This window comes from Canis lupus, chromosome 21, assembly GCF_003254725.2.
Source record: "Canis lupus dingo isolate Sandy chromosome 21, ASM325472v2, whole genome shotgun sequence".
NCBI classification, from domain to species: Eukaryota; Metazoa; Chordata; class Mammalia; order Carnivora; family Canidae; genus Canis; species Canis lupus.
Genome location: NC_064263.1, coordinates 31,561,718 through 31,583,966, shown reverse-complemented (window position 1 = coordinate 31,583,966; position 22,249 = coordinate 31,561,718). Strand labels below are relative to the sequence as shown.

Sequence of the window (22,249 nt, the reverse complement as noted above, 5' to 3'; positions counted from 1 at the left end):
CAGCTGGAGAGGCACAACTGCAGCTCTGTGGCTGCCCTGCTGCACTTCAAGGTCCTGTGAGGCCATCTTCCAGGGGAAGACCTTAGGTGCCCAGGTGGGTCAAACCCCTATACCCTTTGCTTCCACCACCAGATGGATCCAGCCTTCAAAGCTGAGATCCTACTTGGATCCTATCTCAATCCTCAAAGTTTGCCGTGAAGAGCTCTGCCATCATTCTAATAACAGAAGTTATCAGAATGCTAGTGCCTAGTGCTAACTGCCCTGATCCCTGCCTTGGCTCTTGGCTTCGTTAGAGGTTGAATCTGCAGCTATAGTTATTGCTACTGGAGGGCTCCACTCATGACCCTGTATGGAAGCTTCCAGAAATAAAAAGGGTGCCCTAGATGCTCCATCTCAGTATCTTAGTTATGGATCCTATGGGCGCTGTGCCCATCTTCCCCTCATGAGTAGGTGTTGCCTGTACCAATTCAGATCTGCTCCTCAATGTGACCATGATTCCAGGCAACAGGGGGGAGAGAATGTAGATAAAGCCCAACTAATAACACTCTGTGAATCTGCATCTTCATGTCCCCCCCTTCAGAGACTTCATTAAGCATTAATATCAGGAAGGAAAATTTGGAATGTTTAAATTGCTTAATTTGAGTCAATTTGAGTCTCTTTGGATGGCATTTTCTTGATTGGCTTTATGACCTTTTTCTAGTAAACTTCCTAAATCTGGACATTTCCTATCAATACGTACAGTGTGAAAGCACATTCCACTCAGATCCTCAGCTACCCAGGGGGAAGAAGGCACATCTTTGTTTCCCTGCCCCTCATTCATAACTGCTTTTCCTGATAATCTGAGCATGGCTCATGGTAGTACACCCTAAGCCTCAGAGTTAAAGTTGTACTTTGTAAGTGCTCAATGATTTTTTCCCCCTGTTTCTTTATTTCAAAGCATTTGAATGATCAATGTCATTACACTTCATGTTCTGAACTTGATTTAAAGTGGGGGAAAATGTGTAAACTGATCACAGACTTTAAACATACAATTGAGCTATAGCTCATAAATAAATAAGAATGGAATTAAAAGATAATGTTAGAATTGCTCAAAATACTGTTATTAAAAAGAGTATCGATTTTTATTTTCATTCTTAACAGAGGAATTGTAGTACATGGTCGGGGAGAGACATCACAGGGAAATGACAAGCATGTGACTGATCTTCATTCCTGAGGAACTGTGCCTTCATCAACCCAAGGAGCCATCATCAGATACAGAGCTGTGCACAGGTCCTTCAGGTACATACAGGTTTTGAATTTCCCTTTGCAAAGTAAGATACAAAAGCAAAGCAGTTTTCCCTCCAATTTTTTTTTCAAAGATCTCATCCCTTTACTTGAGAGAGAGAGAGAGAATATGAGCAGGGGGGAAGGGCAGAAGGAGAGGGAGAAATAGACTCCCTGCTGAGCAAGAAGCCCAATGTGGGGTTGATCCCAGGACCCCGGGATCATGACCTGAGCCAAAATCAAGAGTCAGATTCTTAACTGATTGAGCCACCCAGACACCCCTACCCTAAAACTCTTTGGATCTTGGTCTCATAATCCTCATCTTGCTGTGTCTACCTAAAGTATTACATCATGATCTTCACTGAGTCCTAACCAAGTACCCCCATTCCATACCAGGCAAACAATAAACTCAGCTTTACCCTAGCAACGGTTGTTCTGATGATATATCGGAAGCAGCATTCAACAGGCTCAGCTCCTGAAAGACTTCTTTGCAGGAGCAGTGGAATTCCAGACTCCTCCATCCTCTGCCAGGATGCACTACCCTTGCTCCAGGCTCCTCAACCCAGGAGGTTCCCTCTTACCCCCAGATACCATGTGGGGGTGTGGCTCTTTTAGAGGCTGGCAGATTCGAGTGGGTTTCATCTGTGCAGGAAGAATTGGCCCACTGGCCCACTGTATAAACCGTCGCCTCTGAATGCCATTCCTGGAGATGGAGTATTGCTGAAGACCCAAGCCCATTGTTAACCACTTTCTTATTTAATTATTATTCAAGTGGGCAGCAGATGCACTCCAGGGCAGTGACTGCTGGGGCAAGGTTATTTTTGAATAAGAGGAGAGTTCAGATGCAGTTGACTTTTTGTTCAGGCAGAAATGTTATTTTCTAACACGTTATTATTATCTCTTATATCTCTAGTATTACCCTCAAATGTTTCCATGTTTTGTATGATTACTATCTCTACAGACACTTGGAAGAATGCTGATTTTGCATCCCAGCTGAAGATGATAAAATATTTACCATCTCTCTCTGGCTGTCTGTCTCTCTCTCTTTTTGTTACAGCTAATTCAATATAAGAAAGAAGACTTGCTTGGGAACGACTGAGTGCTCTTGGCTTTGCTTGCTGACCATTTCCTCTACCAGCTGGAAATACAATGCCCCATTAACACTAACCATGCCTACTTGTCCAAACAACATTCTGGCTGCTTGTAACAATTGGCACAGATGCTGAAAGGTTTGTTAATGTTTTTCAGATCCCCAAACATGTAGCGTATCTTTATGCTCCTTGCAATTGGTTTTGCTTCAGTGGCCCTGGAGGTGTTTATGGATACTGGCATGCTAAATATCATCAATAAAAAGTTTATTTTTTGGGAAAAAAAAAACTCAATTATAAGTTCTTCATTTTGTCCAAAAAATACTTTCCTGGTATTTTTCTCTTTTTTATCATCACAGGTAGGTGGAGTGAATCATTACATTGTATAAAACTGCTGCTAAAGTGTTTCCCTGGTGAGAAAAGCCAACTTACAGACTAATGTCCTTGTCCCTCCTGACTAGTTCTCATAGTCTAGTCTAGTCACAGGATGCATCTGTCTACCACTCGCCATAGACGTCTTTATGGTGTTTTTGCTTCCTCTGTCTAATATAAAAGAAGACACTGAAGTACTCTAGGACCCGGCCACCTACATCAGTTTGTGGGGGGTCCTTCATGATTTAGTACGGCCTCATTACTGTTCTGATTATTTCTCAATTATACTCGAAATGCAAAGCTATCACCAGATGGCAGAAACAATAGGCCCCAAATGGAGTCACTTTTGCTAAAGCCCCATGTCAACAAATCAAGACTTAATACCAACTGCAGTTTCAGCCTTTAACCAGTGAATGTGACCTTTAACCAGTCAATCTGGACTTACCTGGTCAGAGCTAGTGAGGTAACCTGCTGAGCCCCTCTCTTCCCCCAAAGGAAGGTGATCTTGCTGAAACAATCCACTCTTTGCTAGAACAACTTCCTTGCTTCACCTCCTTCTGCCTACAGAAGTCTTTCATTTTGTACAGCTCCTCAGAGCTCCTTTCTATCTGCCAGATGGGATGCTGCCCAATTCATGAATCACTGGATAAAGCCAATAAGATCTTTAAATTTACTCAGTTGACTTTCGATTTTTTTAAACAGTGGAAACAGAGAAAGAAAATGACCTCTTCTCATCCTTTTCCTAAATGGAGAAAAGTTAATCAAAACTTGGAGCTTATTAAAGGCCATTTTCATTTGAACAGCCCACTGAGTGTCAGTACCTTTTACATCTTGCCCTGAAAGGACTTCCACTTTGGACTCTGTTGAATGGAAAATTGTGGAACTTTAGAACTAAAGGAACCCAAATGCTTTCACTATATGTCTCATTCATTCATTCATTCATTCATTCATCAATACTAATTCAATGCCTACATAACAGAAGTAATGTTTCTGTTCTCTGCAAATCATATTGTTCCATGCAATGAATCAATGCCATAGATTCCTATAAGCTAAAGGCAAATAATGCAAGGTCAGTCATCAGCTAGTCCCTTATGAAATAAGAGTCTGGAAAGCTGGGCCTTGTTGAGAGAAGAGATAAATTCCAACTGTTCCTTTTACATGCAGATAGGAAATACTGGAGATCTGAACATAAGGCATAAGCAAAGAGGACTCATGCTAGATATAAAGGAAGCATAAACAGAAAGAGTTAGGGGTCCCCCCACCAAAGAAAGATGCGATAGAGCTTCAGTGACCTATGAGAAGTCCTTTAGGTCCCCAGCTATCTTTTCTGATCTACTTGCACAAGCACACTTCTTGTAGAACTTCCTAGGATGTGTCAGAATCACAAAGACATGCAAAAACCACTAATCTCTACCAGGCCAGGGAATAGCCTGTTTGCATCAGAGACAATCAATCAGTGGTAAAACCACCCAGTGCTGTTTCAAAAGTAAGCAAGGACCTGCAGTGGGCTCCAAGATACGGACCCCAAGACTCCAGGCAGTTTATATTGTTCTTGAGCTCCAGGAGCATGTCCAGAGCCCCTTCCCCTTGTCTGACAGCTACCTCTGCTTCACTATACCATCAGGCCCCTAAAAGGAGCACAAACTTCATTAACATAACATAGGATGAATGTATAGTCATGTTTTCTAAGTATGTCTACACAATCTGTCTGTCTACAAGTGATGACAAAGCTCCTCTTTCTGAATATTCATCCTCAATTTTATTTTATTTTATTTTATCCTAAACTTTAAATAAAAAGAACCTGCTCATGCAGAACCTGCTCATGCTTGCTTGGGGGGAGGGGGGTGGTGGTCATAGTTTTGGAAGTTATTCCCTGTGATCTCCTTATTTGCTGCAAATGAAGTTTTCTTTGTGTGACAACTCCCCTTGGGGTAGTCTCCACTTGGAATTCACCAAGGAGCAAACTCACATTAGTTCAGTTACAGAAGTTTCCACCAGCTGAGAGGAGGAAATAAAGAGCCTTTGGCAGAAGAGACAGAGAGAGGGGAATAGAGGCTCTCATGTGAGGTCCTGGCTTCACCCCCCAGGCCTGAAATCCCAAGTTTCAGGTGGATTGAGGAGGAAGCTGAAGGTGGATGTGACCCCTCTGCCCACATGAGGCCAAAGGAAAAATGTAGAAATGGCCACAAGGGGTGCCCAGCTGGCTCAGTGGGTGGAATGTGTGACTTGATCTTGGGATTTTGCCACATTGGGCATGGAGCCTACTTGAAAATAAAACCTTAAAAGAATAGAATAGGCATGCAGAGGGCACCTCATATGTCATCAAGTCTCCTGTAGCTCCCATGTGTCCCTGATGTTTGGAGGGTGTAGAAAGGTGACAGCTAGCTGACAGGGTTGGAGCAGGGTCCAGCAAGTGGGGAAGTGACCCCATAGCAGGGGCTGCAAAGACTTTCCAGGCTTCCTAGGCTGGGCATCAAGTGAGAGGTGCCACCAGACTGCTGGGATCTATAGGGCTGGCAAGAGCCAAACGCCCAAGGAGCAATCCTACCTGGCTTGTACTGTGAGGAGAGGTTCCAAGTTACATGAGCAGAGATCCTCAGCACAGGCAGTGACAGGTAGTATCTGATGCCCAAAGACAAGAAAGACAGTGTCCCCTGTCAGATGAAAGCATGCGGTCCACCCCTGCCACCTGGACACAGCTTAGGAAGTAGGAAGAAGGGGACTCTAGGAAGAAGGGAGAAAACTCTGGTAGGGAATTTGAACATTAAATTTGACTGAATATTTATCCCAAAGAGACTGAAATTATCTAGAAAAGACCAGAAACATGAATTAGCAAGATCAAGTTTATTTTTTTCCCCTTCCTGTTTCTTACCAGGATGGTATTCATTTTAGATAATACAGAAATTTACATTTTCTTACACTATTTTAATATACTTTAAATGCTTCTTGTTCTCTCAGTTCCATCCAGAGCAAGCATTTTGTTCTCTGTTGGATTATGTGTGTGTGTGTGGGGGGGGGAGCATGTCACAACATGGGGATAATACTGTGATAGCTCGTGGCCTTCTGGGTACTGAATCCTCATCTCCATTACTTCCCCAACACACACTTTAGGCTTATGCTCAGCTCATTGACCCAGTTCTTGAGCCACCCCTTCAGAGGGCAAAGCATGTGATTGCCAGCCTCAGTTCGTTCCCTACTTATTGGAACTGGATTCATGGTATCTCCAAAGACCTGCAATGGGTCCCTCCTGCTTCTGAGTGGCAGCACTTTCTAGGGCTCTTCTTGTCCTATCCCTCAGTCCGTGATCCTCCCTCCTCATTCCAACCAGTCTTCTTCTCTGTTAGTCTAGTCCTCACCAGGACTCAAGTCTTGCAAAAGACCCAAATTCCTTTGATCAGAACCCAATCTCCTGCTTGGTTCTTTCCAGCCAACTCCTCCCTTTTCTGGAGAATCACTCCTGTTTCTTCAATCTTTTATAAATAACCATTTGCCCAAAGTGCTAAGGCCTCTGACTCCCTCACTTCAAAATCTGGGTAGCAGTAGGGTTCACCCATGTCAATTTCCCCATCCTGCTGAGCTCTTCTCAGGAAGTGGAAATGGGCCCTGGCTCACATTTCTATGACCCCCGACCGACAGCAAAGTGAGTCGGGAGAGACACTTAACCCAACCAGGGCAATCAGATGCCTTCCCCTGAGAGTATGTGTACCTCAAAGACTCCAGGTAGGTCCTGCTGGGCACCTGATGGATACTACCTAGAGCTGGTTTTAAGGGCCTGCTCATGTAACTCACAGTGCAGTCTAGGCAACTGACATTTGCTTGAGCTCTACAGCTCTAAGTTTACACTTTTAAGGAGGCTCCAGAGGGTGTCAGATGAGTACTCTGCTCATGCCAGACAGGTGTACAATGCCACACCTGTCCCTCAGTTACCCTGGGGAATAACTCTGAGTTGCAAGGGGTCACTGGGCTCAGTGAGATGGCCCTGCAGATCGCCAGACCAGCCAAGTACAGAACCTCGTTAGCCTTATACACATATACGAGTGAAACGCTGAGCTTGGAGACAAGAGACTTATCCACACCTGAGCACAACTTGAGTAGGACTTTGTGGTTTATAATCTTCTACTTCTGCCAGTCAGGATAATGTTACTGATCTTCACTATACATTCTTTTTTTTTTTTTTTTTAAGATTTTACTTATTTATTCATGAGAAACACACACAGAGAGAGGCAGAGAAACAGACAGAGGGAGAAGCAGACTCCTCACAGGGAGCCCGATGCGGGACTAGATCCTCAGACCTGGGGTCACAACCTGAGCCCAAGGCAGACACTCAATGGCTGAGCCACCCAGGCATCCCTTCACTATACATTCTGATGGATATTCTGTCTTCTAGCTCTTTTAGAAAAGTAAAATTTTATTTAGCCAAACAGTGTCTGTATCTGATCTTTCCAAACAGTGTCTGTATCTGATCTTTCCCTTAGACTAGGTCACTCCCTGTTGATGCAGAGGTTGTAGAGCACTCCAATGGGACGCGGTGAAAACCTGGAGCTGTTTTTGTGGACATGGCTGCTATAAACATTGGGGTGCAGGTGTCCCACTGTTTCATTGCATCTATATCTTTGGGGTAAATCCACAGCAGTGCAATTGCTGGGTCGTAGGGCACCCCAATGTTTATAGCAGCAATGTCCACAATAGCCAGACTGTGGAAGGAGCCTCGGTATCCATCGAAAGATGAATGGATAAAGACGATGTGGTCTATGGATACAATGGAATATTACTCAGCATTAGAAATGACAAATACCCACCATTTGCTTCAACGTGGATGGGACTAGAGGGTATTATGCTGAGTGAAGTAAGTCAATTGGAGAAGGACAAACACTATATGGTCTCATTCATTTGGGGAATATAAAAAATAGTAAAAGGGAATAAAGGGGAAAGGAGAGAAAATGAATGGGAAATATCAGAGAGGGTGGCAAAACATGAGAGACTCCTAACTCTGGGAAATGAACAAGAGGTGGTGGAAAGGGAGGTGGGCGGGGGTTGGGGTGACTGAGTGACGGGCACCGAGGGGGGTACTTGACAGGATGAGCACTGGGTGTTATGCTATATGTAGGCAAACTGAACTCCAATTAAAAAAAAAGAAAAAAAGAAAAGAAAAGAAAAGAAAAGGAAAGGAAAGGAAAGGAAAGGAAAGGAAAGAAAAGAAAAGAAAAGAAAAGAAAAGAAAAGAAAAGAAAAGAAAAGAAAACCCAGAGCTGCTTTTATTATTCTTGCCAAAGGTTCATGATGGAGGCCAGCTCCACATGCAGGAGGGTGGGACAGGTGCTGGGATGCGGCCAGGCAAACACCATCTTCTCTGGGATAGAGAGAAGACAAGGCTGTGGTGGGAGCTCCAAGAGCTCTACTGCCTCCTGAGGCCCCACTGAGGGGCTACTCCTTCCTGTCCCCAGGTCCCAGGCAGCCAGCTCTGGGGGAGTCTGTACAACTTCCCTAGCCTTTGGCATCATGGAGAGTAAAGGGAGCTGTGTTGGCTGACCTTTGAGTGTGCAGTGAAGCCGTCCAGAAACCCTGAGAGAGAAATGGATTTTTGAACTCACTGGCTTTGAAGACTCCATCTGCCACCTGCCCTGGCAAGGTCAGGGTGTGCTGGATGCAGCCTGGAGGCAACTGCCAGACCTCTGCAGGGGTCGGGGTTCAGTCCTAACCTGGTCCCTCAGCCCCCAGCAGTGAAGAGCCTCTGGCAGGTCAGCCTCCCTTTATACTAAATCCTACTTACCCCATGTCTTCTCTCTTCCCTTTCTCTCATTCATTCATACACACACATATGTACACACACACACACACACACACACACAAACACACCCACACATACAGAACTGGGATTTAGTTGCTGTTTTTGTTTTAAAGCAGAAAAATGTAAAGGTTTTTAGATAGTACAAGGAGAGGGGAGAAGAAACAGAATTTAAGCACCTGCACCTACGTCCAGTCATGTCTCAAGTGACCCCTCCCCCTAATCCATTGGGGGCATTTCCAACCTCCCTTTTACCCTCTGTGACAAACATTATGGATGATAGGACCATGAAGACACACAGCAGTCCCTCACAATGTGCGACATACAGAATAACGACCATAATGGAGAACCTCACAGAGTGCTTATTATGTGTCACCACGGTGCTCTCACACTTGGGAGACAGTTGCTGTTATGGCCACTTTGCAGATGGGAAAACTGAGATTCAGAAAGGGAAAAACAAACAACTTGCAAGTGGCAGCACAGGGATTTGAACCCAGGTCCGTTCAGTTCCACAGTGAACACCTCTACCTTATGGCTCAGCCTCCTGCCACTTCTGTCCTTAGAGCTGTCATGGTGACCCTCTCGATCCTGCTTGTCATCTCCTCTGGTACCAGTGTCCCACTTCTGCTAGCTGCACTTTATTTTTGAAAGGTAAAGTATTGCTTCCATTCTCAGGATGCATGTGGAGCCCTGGGTACATACTTCAAAGAGACAGGAAGCAACTGGGCAGAGACAGTTGCTTGCCCCTCACATGGGTGCTCCAGCATGTTGTTCTGCTGCAGCAGTTGAGAAACTACTGGTGTGCCAGCTGGAGTCACTCTAGTTGCTGCAAAAGACAACTCCCAAGTTTCAGCAGTTTAACCCTAAAAACATCGATTTCTCACTTACATAGCTGTCATACACACATTTGCAAAAAGCCAAGTGCTCAGGGTTTAGGGAATATCTCCTAGGTGAGTAAAGTCAGACAGTGTTTTTTCCTTGGCAGTGAAGGAAGCTCCCAAAGCCCGCTTTCTACACTTCCTGTCGGGTACCATGCATGCGCTGCCAGTTGGGCCCAGCGTGCAACACACCACCCATCCTTACTTCCCAGCAAAGGGCATTGAGAAGGAGTGGCTTGTGCACTGAATCGGGGCTCCTGTCTCAGCCTTACACCAGACCCCTAAACCTCACTCCTTCCCCATCCTGTGTCTAAGAAGCAGAGAGCTCTGTGACACTCCAGATTATAAGCAAGAATTATAGTCAGCAGTGACTCATTAGTGTGCAAAAAGTCTATTACAACTGCTCTGATGGCCACTGCTACTGACAGACTCAGGCGGTATAATAAGCCCACACGTGGACTCCTTTGAGAGCGAGCTCCACGAGAAGCTGAAGAAGCAAGGGGCAGTTGGGTCAGTTTCCATCTCTCAGCTACTTCTCAGGTGCTTCCCAGGGACTGTGGGTCTCCCTTAGGGATTAATTTTGAGTCCAGGAAAGAAAGAGTCCTGGCTTCGATGGCTCAGGGGCAAAGGTGTCCCCAGGGACCTGTAAATGAGGGGGCCCTAGGTGCTGCTCAAATACACCCAGAGGCCCTGAAGCTTAGAATCAATCCATAAGGCCCATACTACTCTTCTCCTTTGGCATCACCTCCAACAAAGGAAAGACTGTCCCTTCCTCCCCAGGCCTGCTGCCTCTCCACAGCCGCCCCACATGTCAACTTCAACCTAAGGCTCCTGACTCTCAGTGGCAGCAGGTCTCACACTGACAAGGCTCTTGCCTTGGCCTCTCAGGATGGCTTTGCAGGGAGCAGAGTTGCCTGCACTGGGAGAATAAGAGGGATGTTCCCTGCCTGGAAGTCATGCTCCCTGGAGTCCTGGGTCTTGGGGGCTCACTTCCCTTCACTTACCAAGAGCAGGAGGTGAGAACACTTCTTGGGCAATCTCACCTCCTTCCTCTGTGTGCTCCTGCAGCACCTACTGTGGGTTTAAGCCTATGACCGTACATTTTAATGATTAGTTTGCATGCCTTCTTATGTCTCCCTTGTGGTCTATAAGCTCTTCAGGGGAAGGCTGCTTATTCACATCTATTTACTCACAAATGTGACCTAGTGAATGCAATTTGTTTTTGAGAGAATGAGTCAGTAAATAAAAATGAGAGTGGGCCAGTGGGGGATGCATAAAATGAGAAGTAAGTGATGGGCGGAAATGAATGAACGTGTGCGGCAGAATGATGGCCCACCGTATGCAAGTATTCACTCCTCTCTTCTTCCTTGCGCACAGAACCCTGGTTTTTAGTTGGGCATATTTCCAACCAACAAAAGAATCCATTTCCCATATGTGGCCATGTGACTGTTCTATGACTAAGTTAAATATAGGTAGATGTGTTGCACACATCAAGGAAAATCCTTTCAAAGAAAATGTGTGTGCTTTTGTCTTTTGTCTTTTTCAACTTTTCTGTAACCTGGAAGATTTGTGATGGTTGGAGCTTAGCAGCCATGTTATTCAATGAGGTAACCTCAAAACAAAACCAAACCCACAAACCCATACTCGGGCAGTGAAGCAGAAAGACAGAAGTCTAGGTCTCTGTTGATCAGAGAGCCACTATAACACCTAGACTGCCTTCTTCTGGACCTTTTTTTAGGTAAGAGAGAGAGAAATTTCCATTGCATTTTTTTTTTTTTTAAATCACAGGTAGTTGAGTCTGCTACTAATCAGCTTGTCCAGAATCATAGGTTAATGCTAGAGCCAGTCCTGGAATCCAGGCCTCCTCCCTCCCAGTCTCCAGTTCTTTCTGATGCTACACATAAGTCACCATATGGCAACCTGAAACTCCACACTCATCCAGATCTTGCAGATACCTTCCAAATGTCAACCCAAAGCCAATAAACAGGGAATCAGAAAATCCTGATTTTTGAAGACAATCAAAGTGAGGGATGAGTGATCCATGTTTAAAACCTACTAGACAGGTGGGGCACATAGATTCAACCTCAGATTGAATGCAATTTCCAACAGCCCCAGGAAAGGCAACCAGAGAAACCCGTCAGTGACCACAGACCCTGGTACACTCACACTTTTGGTGGCTCCTGCATTTTAACAGCAAAGCATTTATTCTTCCATAAAGTGGAACATGTGGGAGTAGGGTCTCACCTCCACCAGGGAATGCCAGTGTGCGATGGGCTTCCGAGGATATGACAACATTTCACTCCAGTGGTCTCTGCCCAGCCTCTCAGCTTCGTTGCCTACTTGACACACGCCGATGATCTCATTATGACCTACACTGTGAAAATGGCCCACAATAATTTTTGCTTAAAATTTTGGTATGCAACAGCAACAACTACTCAATTAAATGAGTGGGAATTAGGGAAAGGGTGGTTTTTTTCATTCCCTCATTTAAAACTACAGGACCAGCATAACAGGTAATAGAACTTGGGATCCAATACTGTACTTGGTGGTACAGAGAGGAGGAGCAGAGTATGGCCATTATACATCTCAGCTTTTGTCACACTGGCATGGCTTGGCTTGTTCTTGATGCCTGCTAAGGATGACTCTAATTCTAGAACTAGGCTGACCTCTAGGTCTTCAAACCTATATACCAAAGAGGAGACCATCTGAAAGGAGTTCCTTGCATTAATGGCTGCTCAAATTCCCATAAGAGGCAACCAAGTATGGGTAAGGGAGAAGTGCTGTGGAGGGCAGCTGTGGTCTTGAGCTTATAAAGAGGGCAGGGTGGAGATAGCGCCTGGTCTTCTTGCAACCCCTCTCTTCAGAGAACATGTATTCTCATGCCCTATGCTCTTTCCTTCCAAGCTCATCAGTGCTTCTTTGATCCAACTTGATTTCCCTACTATAGAAAGATAATTTCGCCTGTGTAACATTAGGATTAATACTTCTGAAACTTCCCCTGGGTATGTCCCTGCCTCAGGACAATTTGTCCTCCTTAGCAGTTTTTGTTTAGAAGTCATCTGCATACCTACAATGATAGGACCCATCCTTTAACTCTTTGGGATCCAAACTCATGGACTTTCTTTTCCCTTCCTGCAAAGATGAATGGGTTTTCTCCTTATTTGTTTGTAGGGAATAAGAGTGAGACATGGGTGGGGGAGAGTGAGGGATATTCGAGTCTATGCTCATTAAAATCAGTTGCATGCAGAAGCCCCATGAATTCTGCTATGGATTTTTCCAGGCAGATTCATGAGTTTACTGAGAATTGAATTGAAGCAGAGCTCATATAATCAGATTTGTCGATGCGGGAAACTTGGCAATCGCTTGAAAAAAGCTGGCCTAGGTTTCCACGGTTGGTGGGCAATGGCCCCTCCTGTGGCCTGACACTATTGGTGTTGCATTTCCTGCAGGGAGGACAGGATGAGGTCTATCGCTGGATGTGGGCTGTCACACCCATGGGCAGCTGAGCCAACCCATGGGCTCCCTGCGTTGGAAAATGGGTCTGCTTGACCTAGGCATCAGCTAGAAAGAGTGTTCAGGGAGCTGAAGCTGCCTTACTGACATTTCAGGGGTATGTGGGAAAATTCGTGGCTACAAATAATATTTATAAGATTCTATCAGAAGTCAGAATGATTTTTTATAATTGTGCCCAGACCACGTGGGAGGTTTCCAATTAAAAAGAGCCTGCATTTCAGTCTAATGACTGGTTTAACATGTCTAATTCCCTGTTGGTACTTCCTTTGCATATTAAAATGACTGTTTTTCAAATCTGTCCTTTAAATACACAATTGGCTACAATGCAGGCTATAAATATCTCTTCTGTGCTGTATTAATTAGAAAGTCGAGCATCTTATACATTTTAATGTACCCTGTCATCCATACTGATTCTAGCATTTTCAAGAGAACATTTCTGTTTGCTTTCAGACTTAAGTGGATGGAAATGATCTTTATTAAACACATTGAGAGAAGGGAAAAAATAACAGAGTTATGTATTTAGAAATGCAGCTAAAGGAATCACTCTTCTATTTTGAGTGGAATCTTCCCAAAAAGGCCAGGCAGGATTGCACGGGAGAATATTAAGAGCGGTGGGGCCACGGTTTTCCAGGCTGAGATTCTGAGGAGTGTGCAGGGCCAGAGAAGGGATGAGGCTGGGAGGTGGGGAGGGTGGGGAGGGTGGGGAAGGAGAAAGAAATGAAAAGGGGGAGAGCAAACCACTACAGCAAGGTTTGGAAAATGCTGGCTCCTGGTCAGTCAGCTTTCCCCACGGGGCTCATCTGACTCGGTTCCCACAGCATGGGACCCCAGCTAAGAGTCTGTGGCCACACGCCCCCTCTGCCCTCCCTGCCCTGAGCATGGAAGAGCCACCCTGAGAGAGAGCTCCAGGCATCTCACCGGTCGTAGTCCATGACGGCTATGGACAAGTGGATTTGGTCAATGTTCTCAGGGGGGACGTCAAAGACTATGGCTTCGTTGTAAACAGGATTCAGAGTGTTCCTCTTGGTGGATGTTTTCCTTTTCTTCAGTCGTCTGCCATCACACATCAGGGACACTTTCACGTAGGGATCTGTACAACCATGAGAAGCAGAAGGGATAAATGTGAGGATAAATGTGGATCTGGGGGCCAGTTTCATCACGGCAGAGCTCCACGGACTGTGGGATGCAGAACTCCCTTACCTGCCTATAGACGGGAGTTGAGGATTTTAATTAATATGATGCCTGGGCAGTGATGAGAGTTAGGATAATTAAGACATTCATTCAAGAAAAAGCAAAGGACTCCTCAAAGTGTGTGGAATTTAAAGATAGTGTGAAAACATCTGTTACCGAATAAGAAAACATTCCAGCTCTATGCAAGACCTGCCTGGCTTCCATGGGAAGAGACATCAAGGTGTTCCAAGGCAGGGGAAATGGGCTGCAGGCCTCGACTCTGGGCCACCCCAGAGACTCTTCCTAAACATTAGGTCTTTAGGAAAGGGATGGACAGGATATCTAGATGACAGGGAGACTTGGGGGAGAGCAGGGGCCTCGAGCCCCAGAGCTGCCTGAGGCTGCAAGGAAAGGAAGGCCAAAGACTTGCCTGCAGTGCAACACAAGCACAGGGTGACAGGTGACAAGGCTGGTCTCTGCTTCCAGTGGGACTTTCTGGTTCCGCCTCACTATCCTTCTGCTCAGTGGGTGGGTTCTCTCTCATTACCTGCATAACCATGCACTGCCCTGACTGCCCGTACACCGTCCAGGAGGGACTCAGAAGGGGCCACATCTTTTTTTCTCTTGGAAAAATACTGAAGGACAGTAAACAGGATATATTGCATCCAATACACTTTGGTTTCTGTGATCAATAGCCAGTGGACTGGGTGTTTTAGGACCGTATTTTGAGAGCCTCTGCAGAGGCTGCTTATAAACTTATATAGAAAGAACTGCATGTTGAGGCATTTTTGGTTTAGGGTTTAGAATTTAAGTGTACATGCTTGATTCACTGGTAATACCAAATTATACAGCTCATTGATGGGCCTTTTTTGAGGATATAAGATTGTTTTCAATCTTCGTAGGCCTGAGATGGTAACTTTATATCTGAGGAAGGACCCAGTTAGATAAGCTGTATCAGCATGTGCAAACTATAGGATTAGTTCACAATCATGGTGAAGAAGACCTAAGACAGAATAATAATGATTATTCACATTAGATAGCATTTAGTATGTGCCAGGTACTATTCTTACAATTTTATATGCATTAACTTATTTAATCTTACAACAAGCCGATGAGGCAGATACTGTTATTACTCTCATTTTACAGAAGGAGAGTCTAAAGTGCAGAGAGGTTAAGGGACTTGCCCAAGGTCACACAGCCATGAGGTCTAGCACTGGGACTGAACCTAGGTAGTTTGGTTCCATGCACCTCGTTACTCTACTAGAGACTTCATGAGCACTACATTAGAAGCCTATGAGGAAGTCCGAATTTGAGAATGTCCTACCTGATGCTCCTGTTATGTCCATTGCCTTTAAATTCCTTGCTTTTATAATGGTAATGGTCAGCCTGCCAGCAGTTGGAAGATAGCAGAGGGAAAACATCAACTCTCCAAGATCCACATTGTCCTGTGAGAAAGCACAAACTGATGCATTAGAAAGTGTCCTGAGCCTTGTCTGTACACGGATCAGCTGTGGGGCAGCCCTGGAAGGGATAGCACTTCTGCTCCTCTTGTGAGTCCCCGGTATCTCTCCCTTCATGTCAGTCACAAGGAGAGGAACAGGTGCTTGGACTTGGGGGTCCCTGCCCCCAAGGAAGTATAGCCCCTGCTCAGATGGCAGGGCTATGGAGCCACGCAGGGCCTCTACCACTCTCTAGCTGGCAGCTTGCAGCCCTGCTCAGCCTCACATAGGTCCCTGCAGCCCTGAATGTAGCCCCCAGGGATGAAGCCCCCAAAGCCTCAACTCTTCTCCACAGAGTCCCCCATGTGGCTCCATTCACAGTCCCACCACAATCCCCCAGGGTCCCCAGGACAAAGCTGCCTGAAGAGCTGCTCTATAGGTGTGCACAGCCCCACCAACAGCCCAGACATACTCTGCACACAGCCCCACACTGCCTTCTGCAGCGTCTCAAACAGCTCCCCATTTAGTCCCTCCCTGCTTCCTCTAGAGCTTCCCCCATAGTTTTTCCCACAGGCCCCACATCAGTCCACAAAGTCCTTCAGATAGTCAGCAGCCATATACCTCCTTCCTTTACAGTCCTACATACGCCCTAACACAGGACTGCCATACTTCCACACACTCCTGCAAACACTGCACCCCCAAAACACACACTGGTGCATGCACGTGCACACACACACACACACACACAGACACAACCCTCCACCCACCAGAGCACTGCACACAAACTGGTCATATACTATGTGTGTAGGCCAACATACAGTTCTGCTCTATCCTGAAATACTTAGTCTCTACCATCTGGTTCTAGACAAGCACTCTGCAGAAGGCTGAGAGTGGCACCCCTTGACCCATATGTGCCATTCACAGTCCTAGACACATCCAGACATTCACTTGGCCCTGTCCAGCCTCAGATAGAACCCTGTGTAGGCTCCACACAGGGAGAGGGGTGATGACCCCCTACTGCTGGCCTCGGGGCCTCCCACCTGGCTATACTTCTTATTTTCTCTTGGTGTGTCCCATGAGGAGCCCCTGCTTCCCTCTGCTGGGGAACACATCTCCCCAGGCAGTGTGCAGTGGTTCAAATAGGAGGTTCTCTTCCTCCTCCTTAGCCCAAGGAGAGTGTTATCAGAAAGGGGGAAAAAAGCCAGTTCATTTAGTTTCAATTTCTGTGATACCTAATGCTATCGAGCTGGGTGCCTGTGTCTAATTAATACAGTTTCATACTGACAATGCTCTGGGGAGTCTGGGTTTTGCCCTCAACATCCACAGCCTCCCCTCCCCTCCTCCATTCGCCAAGGATGCTTCTATTTTTAGAAGCAAAGATTCAGTTCTGGAAGGTGACCTTGCCCAACCTCCCTGCCTTGACCGCTTCTGCAGGATGATGAGGCGAAGGGAATCTGTTTGGTCGCTAAGGCAGATGGATTGCTCTGCATCTTCGTGCATTGCTTGCCTTTTGTAAATAAATGACCTCACTTTGCAGGCAAGGCTTTCCTGTATTCTGAAGCCCGGATCTCAAGAGACCCAGGTAACTGGTCCTTTCCCTCTGGGGTAGAGTGAGGAGGAGAGACAAGGATTCTACAGGAGAGGGGGTGTCACACGGGGTGGACACTGGACAGTTTCATGCTGCTGGACTCCCCATTGCAGGACAAGTATGTGGTCTCCCTAAAAAGGGAAGATCTGACCCAGCTTCCTGCTGGTGGTAGAGGAGAAAGAGAAACAACAGCTGTTCCTACAAATTATCTTTTTCCTTCTACATTCCCTGTCCTATTCCTTTGCCCTTTGATTTCTGTCTTAAGCAAAAAGGCTAAAACACCTGTTCCTCCCTCAGCATTCTGATCACTGCTCCTTGATCACCACCACTTCCTCTCCTCCTGCCCAGAAAATCAGAGTTTGACAAAGTAAAACAGGAGTGACCAAAATCATGCCTATGAAGCTTAATCGTCACTAGCATACAATTCTGGAAGACCTGGGCTTACCCAAGCTCTGTAGGGTTCGAGATGTGCATGCCAGACCCTGCCCTCAAGCCCAGTGCACATGCTGAATGTGACGAGTCCGTTACTTTGTGCTAAGTACATTTTTTTCCCCAATATAAACCACATTCACAAATACTCATAATATGGCTCTTTGCTCATAATTTAAAAGAAAAAAAAATCAAGCTTCAGACCTGGTGAGACAGTATTTGAAAAGTCAACTAGGACTAAAATCCACATTTTTACTTAAAACCCCCCAAACCCCAGAAAATTAAAATGTAGTTACCGAGGAGAAAATGCTTGATTTGATTTCCAAGTGCTTTAAAAATAAAAGTTAACATTTTCTAAGTCATGAAAGTAAAAATGATGATAAAATTCAAATATAGAAACTTTTAGTGAAACAGTAATCATCCCCCTTTCTTATGCATATAACATCTATGTCACTCCTATCCTCAGAGTAACACTGTGAATAATTGTTATTTTCTTTTCATCCATCCATCCAACCATCCACTCACTCACTTATTCCTTTAGTATTGGCTATGGTTGTGATGGTTGAACATTGCTCTTTTCCAGGTGCTGGGAGCTGTTTTTGCAGTGGGGGAACAACAGACACAGTCCCTTAAGGACAGATGGGCTTGCAGGGATATGCAACAGGAGTAGATGGAGCCTAATGTTAATTCTACTTTTTCCTCACCCCCTGATGTTGATTTGGGATCAAGAACCTATAGATTCTGATGTTTGCAAACACTCCCTTAAACCAATGGTTCTTAACTAGGAGCAGTGTTGCTCCCCTGGGAGGACATTTGGCACTATCTGGAGAAATATTTTATTGTTACAACGGGGGAGGCAAGTGTTACTGGTATCTTGCAGGTGGAGTCCAGGGATGCTGCTAAACATCCTACAATGCACATGGCAGCTCCTTCCTGCAAAGAATTATTTGGTTCAAAATGTCAATAGTTTCAAGGTTGAGAAACTGCCCTACACAGAAGTGCCTAATATTATTCATAAAAATTCTTCCAGAGTGCTGATAAAAGTCAAATATAAAAGGGTGATGGAGTATTTGGCTTCTTTTTCGGCTTGACAGGAATCAGATATGTAGAGTGTCACTGGTGGCTGTGTGCCCTGGCGGATACAAGGGGAAAGAAAATGTCATATAAAGAAATGCTTCATTTGCTCCTGCTTTGTGTAGCCAAGTTCAGTATTGATAGCAAAATACATTAAGAATTTATAGCAAGTGTGTGTGAATTCTCTACCTGCCAATTTGTAATGTGGTATGTTTACCTACAGTGGTCCATGATAGCTCTAGTTTTTGTCTAATTAGAGCACTTCTGCATTCCTCTTCTTAGGTTCTTCTGGTGAGCAACTTTCCAATTCTATGAAGTTTTAGAACAGCTGCTGCAAAGCTCAGCAAAATATTCATGCCCTTGTCCACTGTTGTCTATTCAGGGATGAGTATAAAACCCAAGCAAGGCCACTTGCAGTCCTCTCTGGGATTGGAAAATTGATACTGAAATGGAGAAATTATCATTTTATTGGGATTACTCATTGAGATGATATGAAAGTAGGATTGTAAGGTTCTTGTACTGTATATAGCACACATAGTATAATATTGCTTTAAGTTAGGTTGTTCGTATATATTAAAGATGTACACTATAAGTCCACAAGAAATGATTAAAGTATTAAAAGGATTTATAGCTAACATGCCAAAAAAGGAGATAAAATGGATGCTTTAAAAATATTAAATTAATCCAAAAGAAGACAGGAAAAAAAGGGAAAGAGAATAAGATTAGAAGAGACAAATCTGACAGAAATAGAAAACAAATGAGATGGTAAATTTAAACCCACTATTTCCACAAACACATTAAATATAAATGATTTAAGCATCCAGATAAAATGCAAAGATTGATTCAGTAAAAAAGCAAGACTCAATTTTATGGTCTCTACAAGAAATGTACTTTGAATATAAAGATATAAGTAGATTAAAAGTAAAAGAATAAAAAAAGATATGCCATACTAACACTAATAAAAAATCTGGGGTGGCTATATTAATATCAGACAAAGTATATGTCAGAGCAATGAATATTACCAGGGCAAAGAGAATTGTTTCATCATCATAAAGGGTCATTTCATCAAAAGCACATGACAATTCTAAATATTTATGCACCAGATAGAGCACTCTCAAAATACATAAAGCAAAAGATGACTGAATTGTGAGAACAGACAAGCTATAGTTAGAGGTTTGAATACTTGAACAACTCTGTCAACTAACTCAGTGTAACCAGTGGCATTACAAAAGCACTAAACAGCAGCAGAATACACATCCTTTCCAAGGGCACCCAGAACCCAAACAAGAAAGACTATGTTCTGGTCCATAAAACAAGTCTCAAATTTGAGAAGATTCAAAGTATATTTTCTGGCCTCAGTGGAAATGAATTGGAAGTCAATAATAAAAAGGCATCTGGAAAATCTCCAAATATTTTGAACTAAGTATCATACTTGTAAATAATCCATGGATCAAAGAAGAAATCAAAAAAGGAATTAGAAATTATTTAGAACTGAATTGAAATGAAAACACGATATATTAAAATTTGTGAAAAGCAGCTAAAGCAGCAGTTAGGAGGAAATTTATACCACCAAAATGCCTATATTATAACAAAAAAAGTTCAGATCAATGACCTCAGCTTCCATTCTAAGAATTAAGAAGAAAAAAATAAATAAATGAAAATTAAAAAGATTAATAAAAACAAAGTAAGTAGGGCAACCCGGGTGGCTCAGCAGTTTAGTGCCGTCTTCAGCCCCTGGCGTGATCCTGGAGACCTGGGATCAAGTCCCACGACAGGCTCCCTGCCTGAAGCCTGCTTCTCCCTCTGCCTCTCTCTCTCTGTCTCTGTGTCTCTCGTGGGTAAATAAATAAAATCTTTATTAAAAAAAAAAAGTAAGTAGAAGAAAGGAAATAACAAAGATTAGGTAAAATAATGTAAGATGTATATTTCAAACAATAGAGTACTCACTAAAAAACTAATTGGTAAAACAAAGCAAGACCTAACTATATATGCTGTCTACAGGAAATCCACTTAAACTATCATGACAAAGATAAGTCAAAAAGACTAAAAACAATTAGGCTATATAAACACTAATCTAAAGAAAGTTTTAGAGGCTATATTAATATCAAAGAAGATTTCAAACCAAGGAACAATACTAGGAAGGGAAGGTTAAATCATCAAGAGGACATAATCTTAAATGTGTATATATTCATCAATAAAAATTCAAAATACATTAAACAAATCTGATAGAATTAAGAGAGGAAATAGGCAAACCCACAAGTAAAGGTAGAGATTTCAACACTGCTCTTTCAGTAATTGATTGAATAAACAAGCAGAAAAGAAGTAAGGATATAAAAGACCTGAGCAATAATATTGAACAGCTTGGCCTAATTGTCATTTACTTTACCCATTATTATTCCATTTAATAACAACAAAATTCATATTCTTTTCAATTATACACCAAACAGTCACCAAGATAAACTACGTTCTGGGCCATAAAAATAATTCTCATTAAATTCAAGAGGATTGAAATCACACAAAGTATTTTCCAAATAAGACTAAAATTAAACTACAATGCAATCATAGCTATCTGGAAAACCCACAAATACTTGAGAATTAAAAAATACTTCTCTAAATTATGTACAAGTCAAATAAAAAAATATAAAGGATATTAAAAATTATTTTGAAAGGAATAAAAATGAAAATATATCAAAATTTGTAGGACACAGACAAAGCAGGGCTTATGGGAAAACATACTTACATTTTTGGGACACTTGGATACCTCAGTTGGTTGAGCCTCTGACTCTTGATTTCAGTTCAGGTCATGAGCTCATATATCATGAGATAGAGCCCGGGCATCAAGCTCCGTGCTCAGTGGGGGTCTGCTTGAAGATTCTCTCCTTCTGCCCCTTCCCCTGCTGTTTCTCTCTCACACAAATAAATAAATCTTTAAAAAATGCTTACATTCAAACAGAGGTATCATTTCAAAACAATGATCTGATCTTCAACTTAGGAACACAAAAACAAGAGAAAATTGAACACAACATAGATAGGAAGGAAATAATAAATATAAGAGTAGAGAACAATGAAATATAAAAAATGGAAACACCTAGAGGAAAACCAATGAAACCAATATCCTAATAAGACTGATCAGGAGTGGGCAGCCTGGGTGGCTCAGCGGTTTAGCACTGCCTTCAGCCCAGGGTGTGGTCCTGGAGATCTGGGATCGAGTCCCATGTCGGGCTCCCTGCATGGGGCCTGCTTCTCCCTCTGCCTGTGTCTGTGGCTCTCTCTCTCTCTCTCTCTCTCTCTCTCTGTCTCTCTGTGTGTGTGTCTCTCATGAATAAATAAATTAAATCTTAAAAAAAAAAAAGACTGATCAGGAGCAAAAATTAGGAAATACTAATCATCAATATAAAAAATGGAATTGGGTACATCTACACAGATACATCTACACAGATTATAATTATAGACACTAAAATAATAATAAGGAAATATTATGAACATATTATCCCAATTAATCTGACAACATATATAAAATGAACAAATTACTTGAAAGCCAAAAACTCATACTAAAGGAAAAGATAGATAACCTCATTGTTTTCTTTCCACTAAATAAACTGAAGTCATAGTTAAAAACCTTTTCACAAAGAAAAGTCAAGCCCATTTAA

The 22,249-nt window shown here is 43.5% G+C and overlaps 1 protein-coding gene across 2 annotated transcripts in view; it reads right to left on the bottom strand.

Annotated features, from left to right (window-relative positions):
- Window positions 1–22,249, bottom strand: part of SYT9 (synaptotagmin 9) — a 192,162-nt gene that overhangs the window by 38,993 nt on the left and 130,920 nt on the right. Inside the window, exons 4-6 of one of the 2 annotated variants that reach the window (XR_004807989.2) lie at window positions 15,394–15,514; window positions 13,818–13,989; window positions 11,631–11,755 (exon numbers count right to left, since the gene is read on the bottom strand). Coding sequence is in view for 1 of the 2 variants with exons in the window: in XM_025459343.3 (XP_025315128.1) it covers window positions 11,631–11,760; window positions 13,818–13,989; window positions 15,394–15,514 (423 nt within the window). In the remaining variant the exon portion in view is untranslated. Of the gene's footprint in view, window positions 1–11,630; window positions 11,761–13,817; window positions 13,990–15,393; window positions 15,515–22,249 lie in introns of both variants that reach the window. The other variant, XM_025459343.3, reaches the window with a different exon arrangement.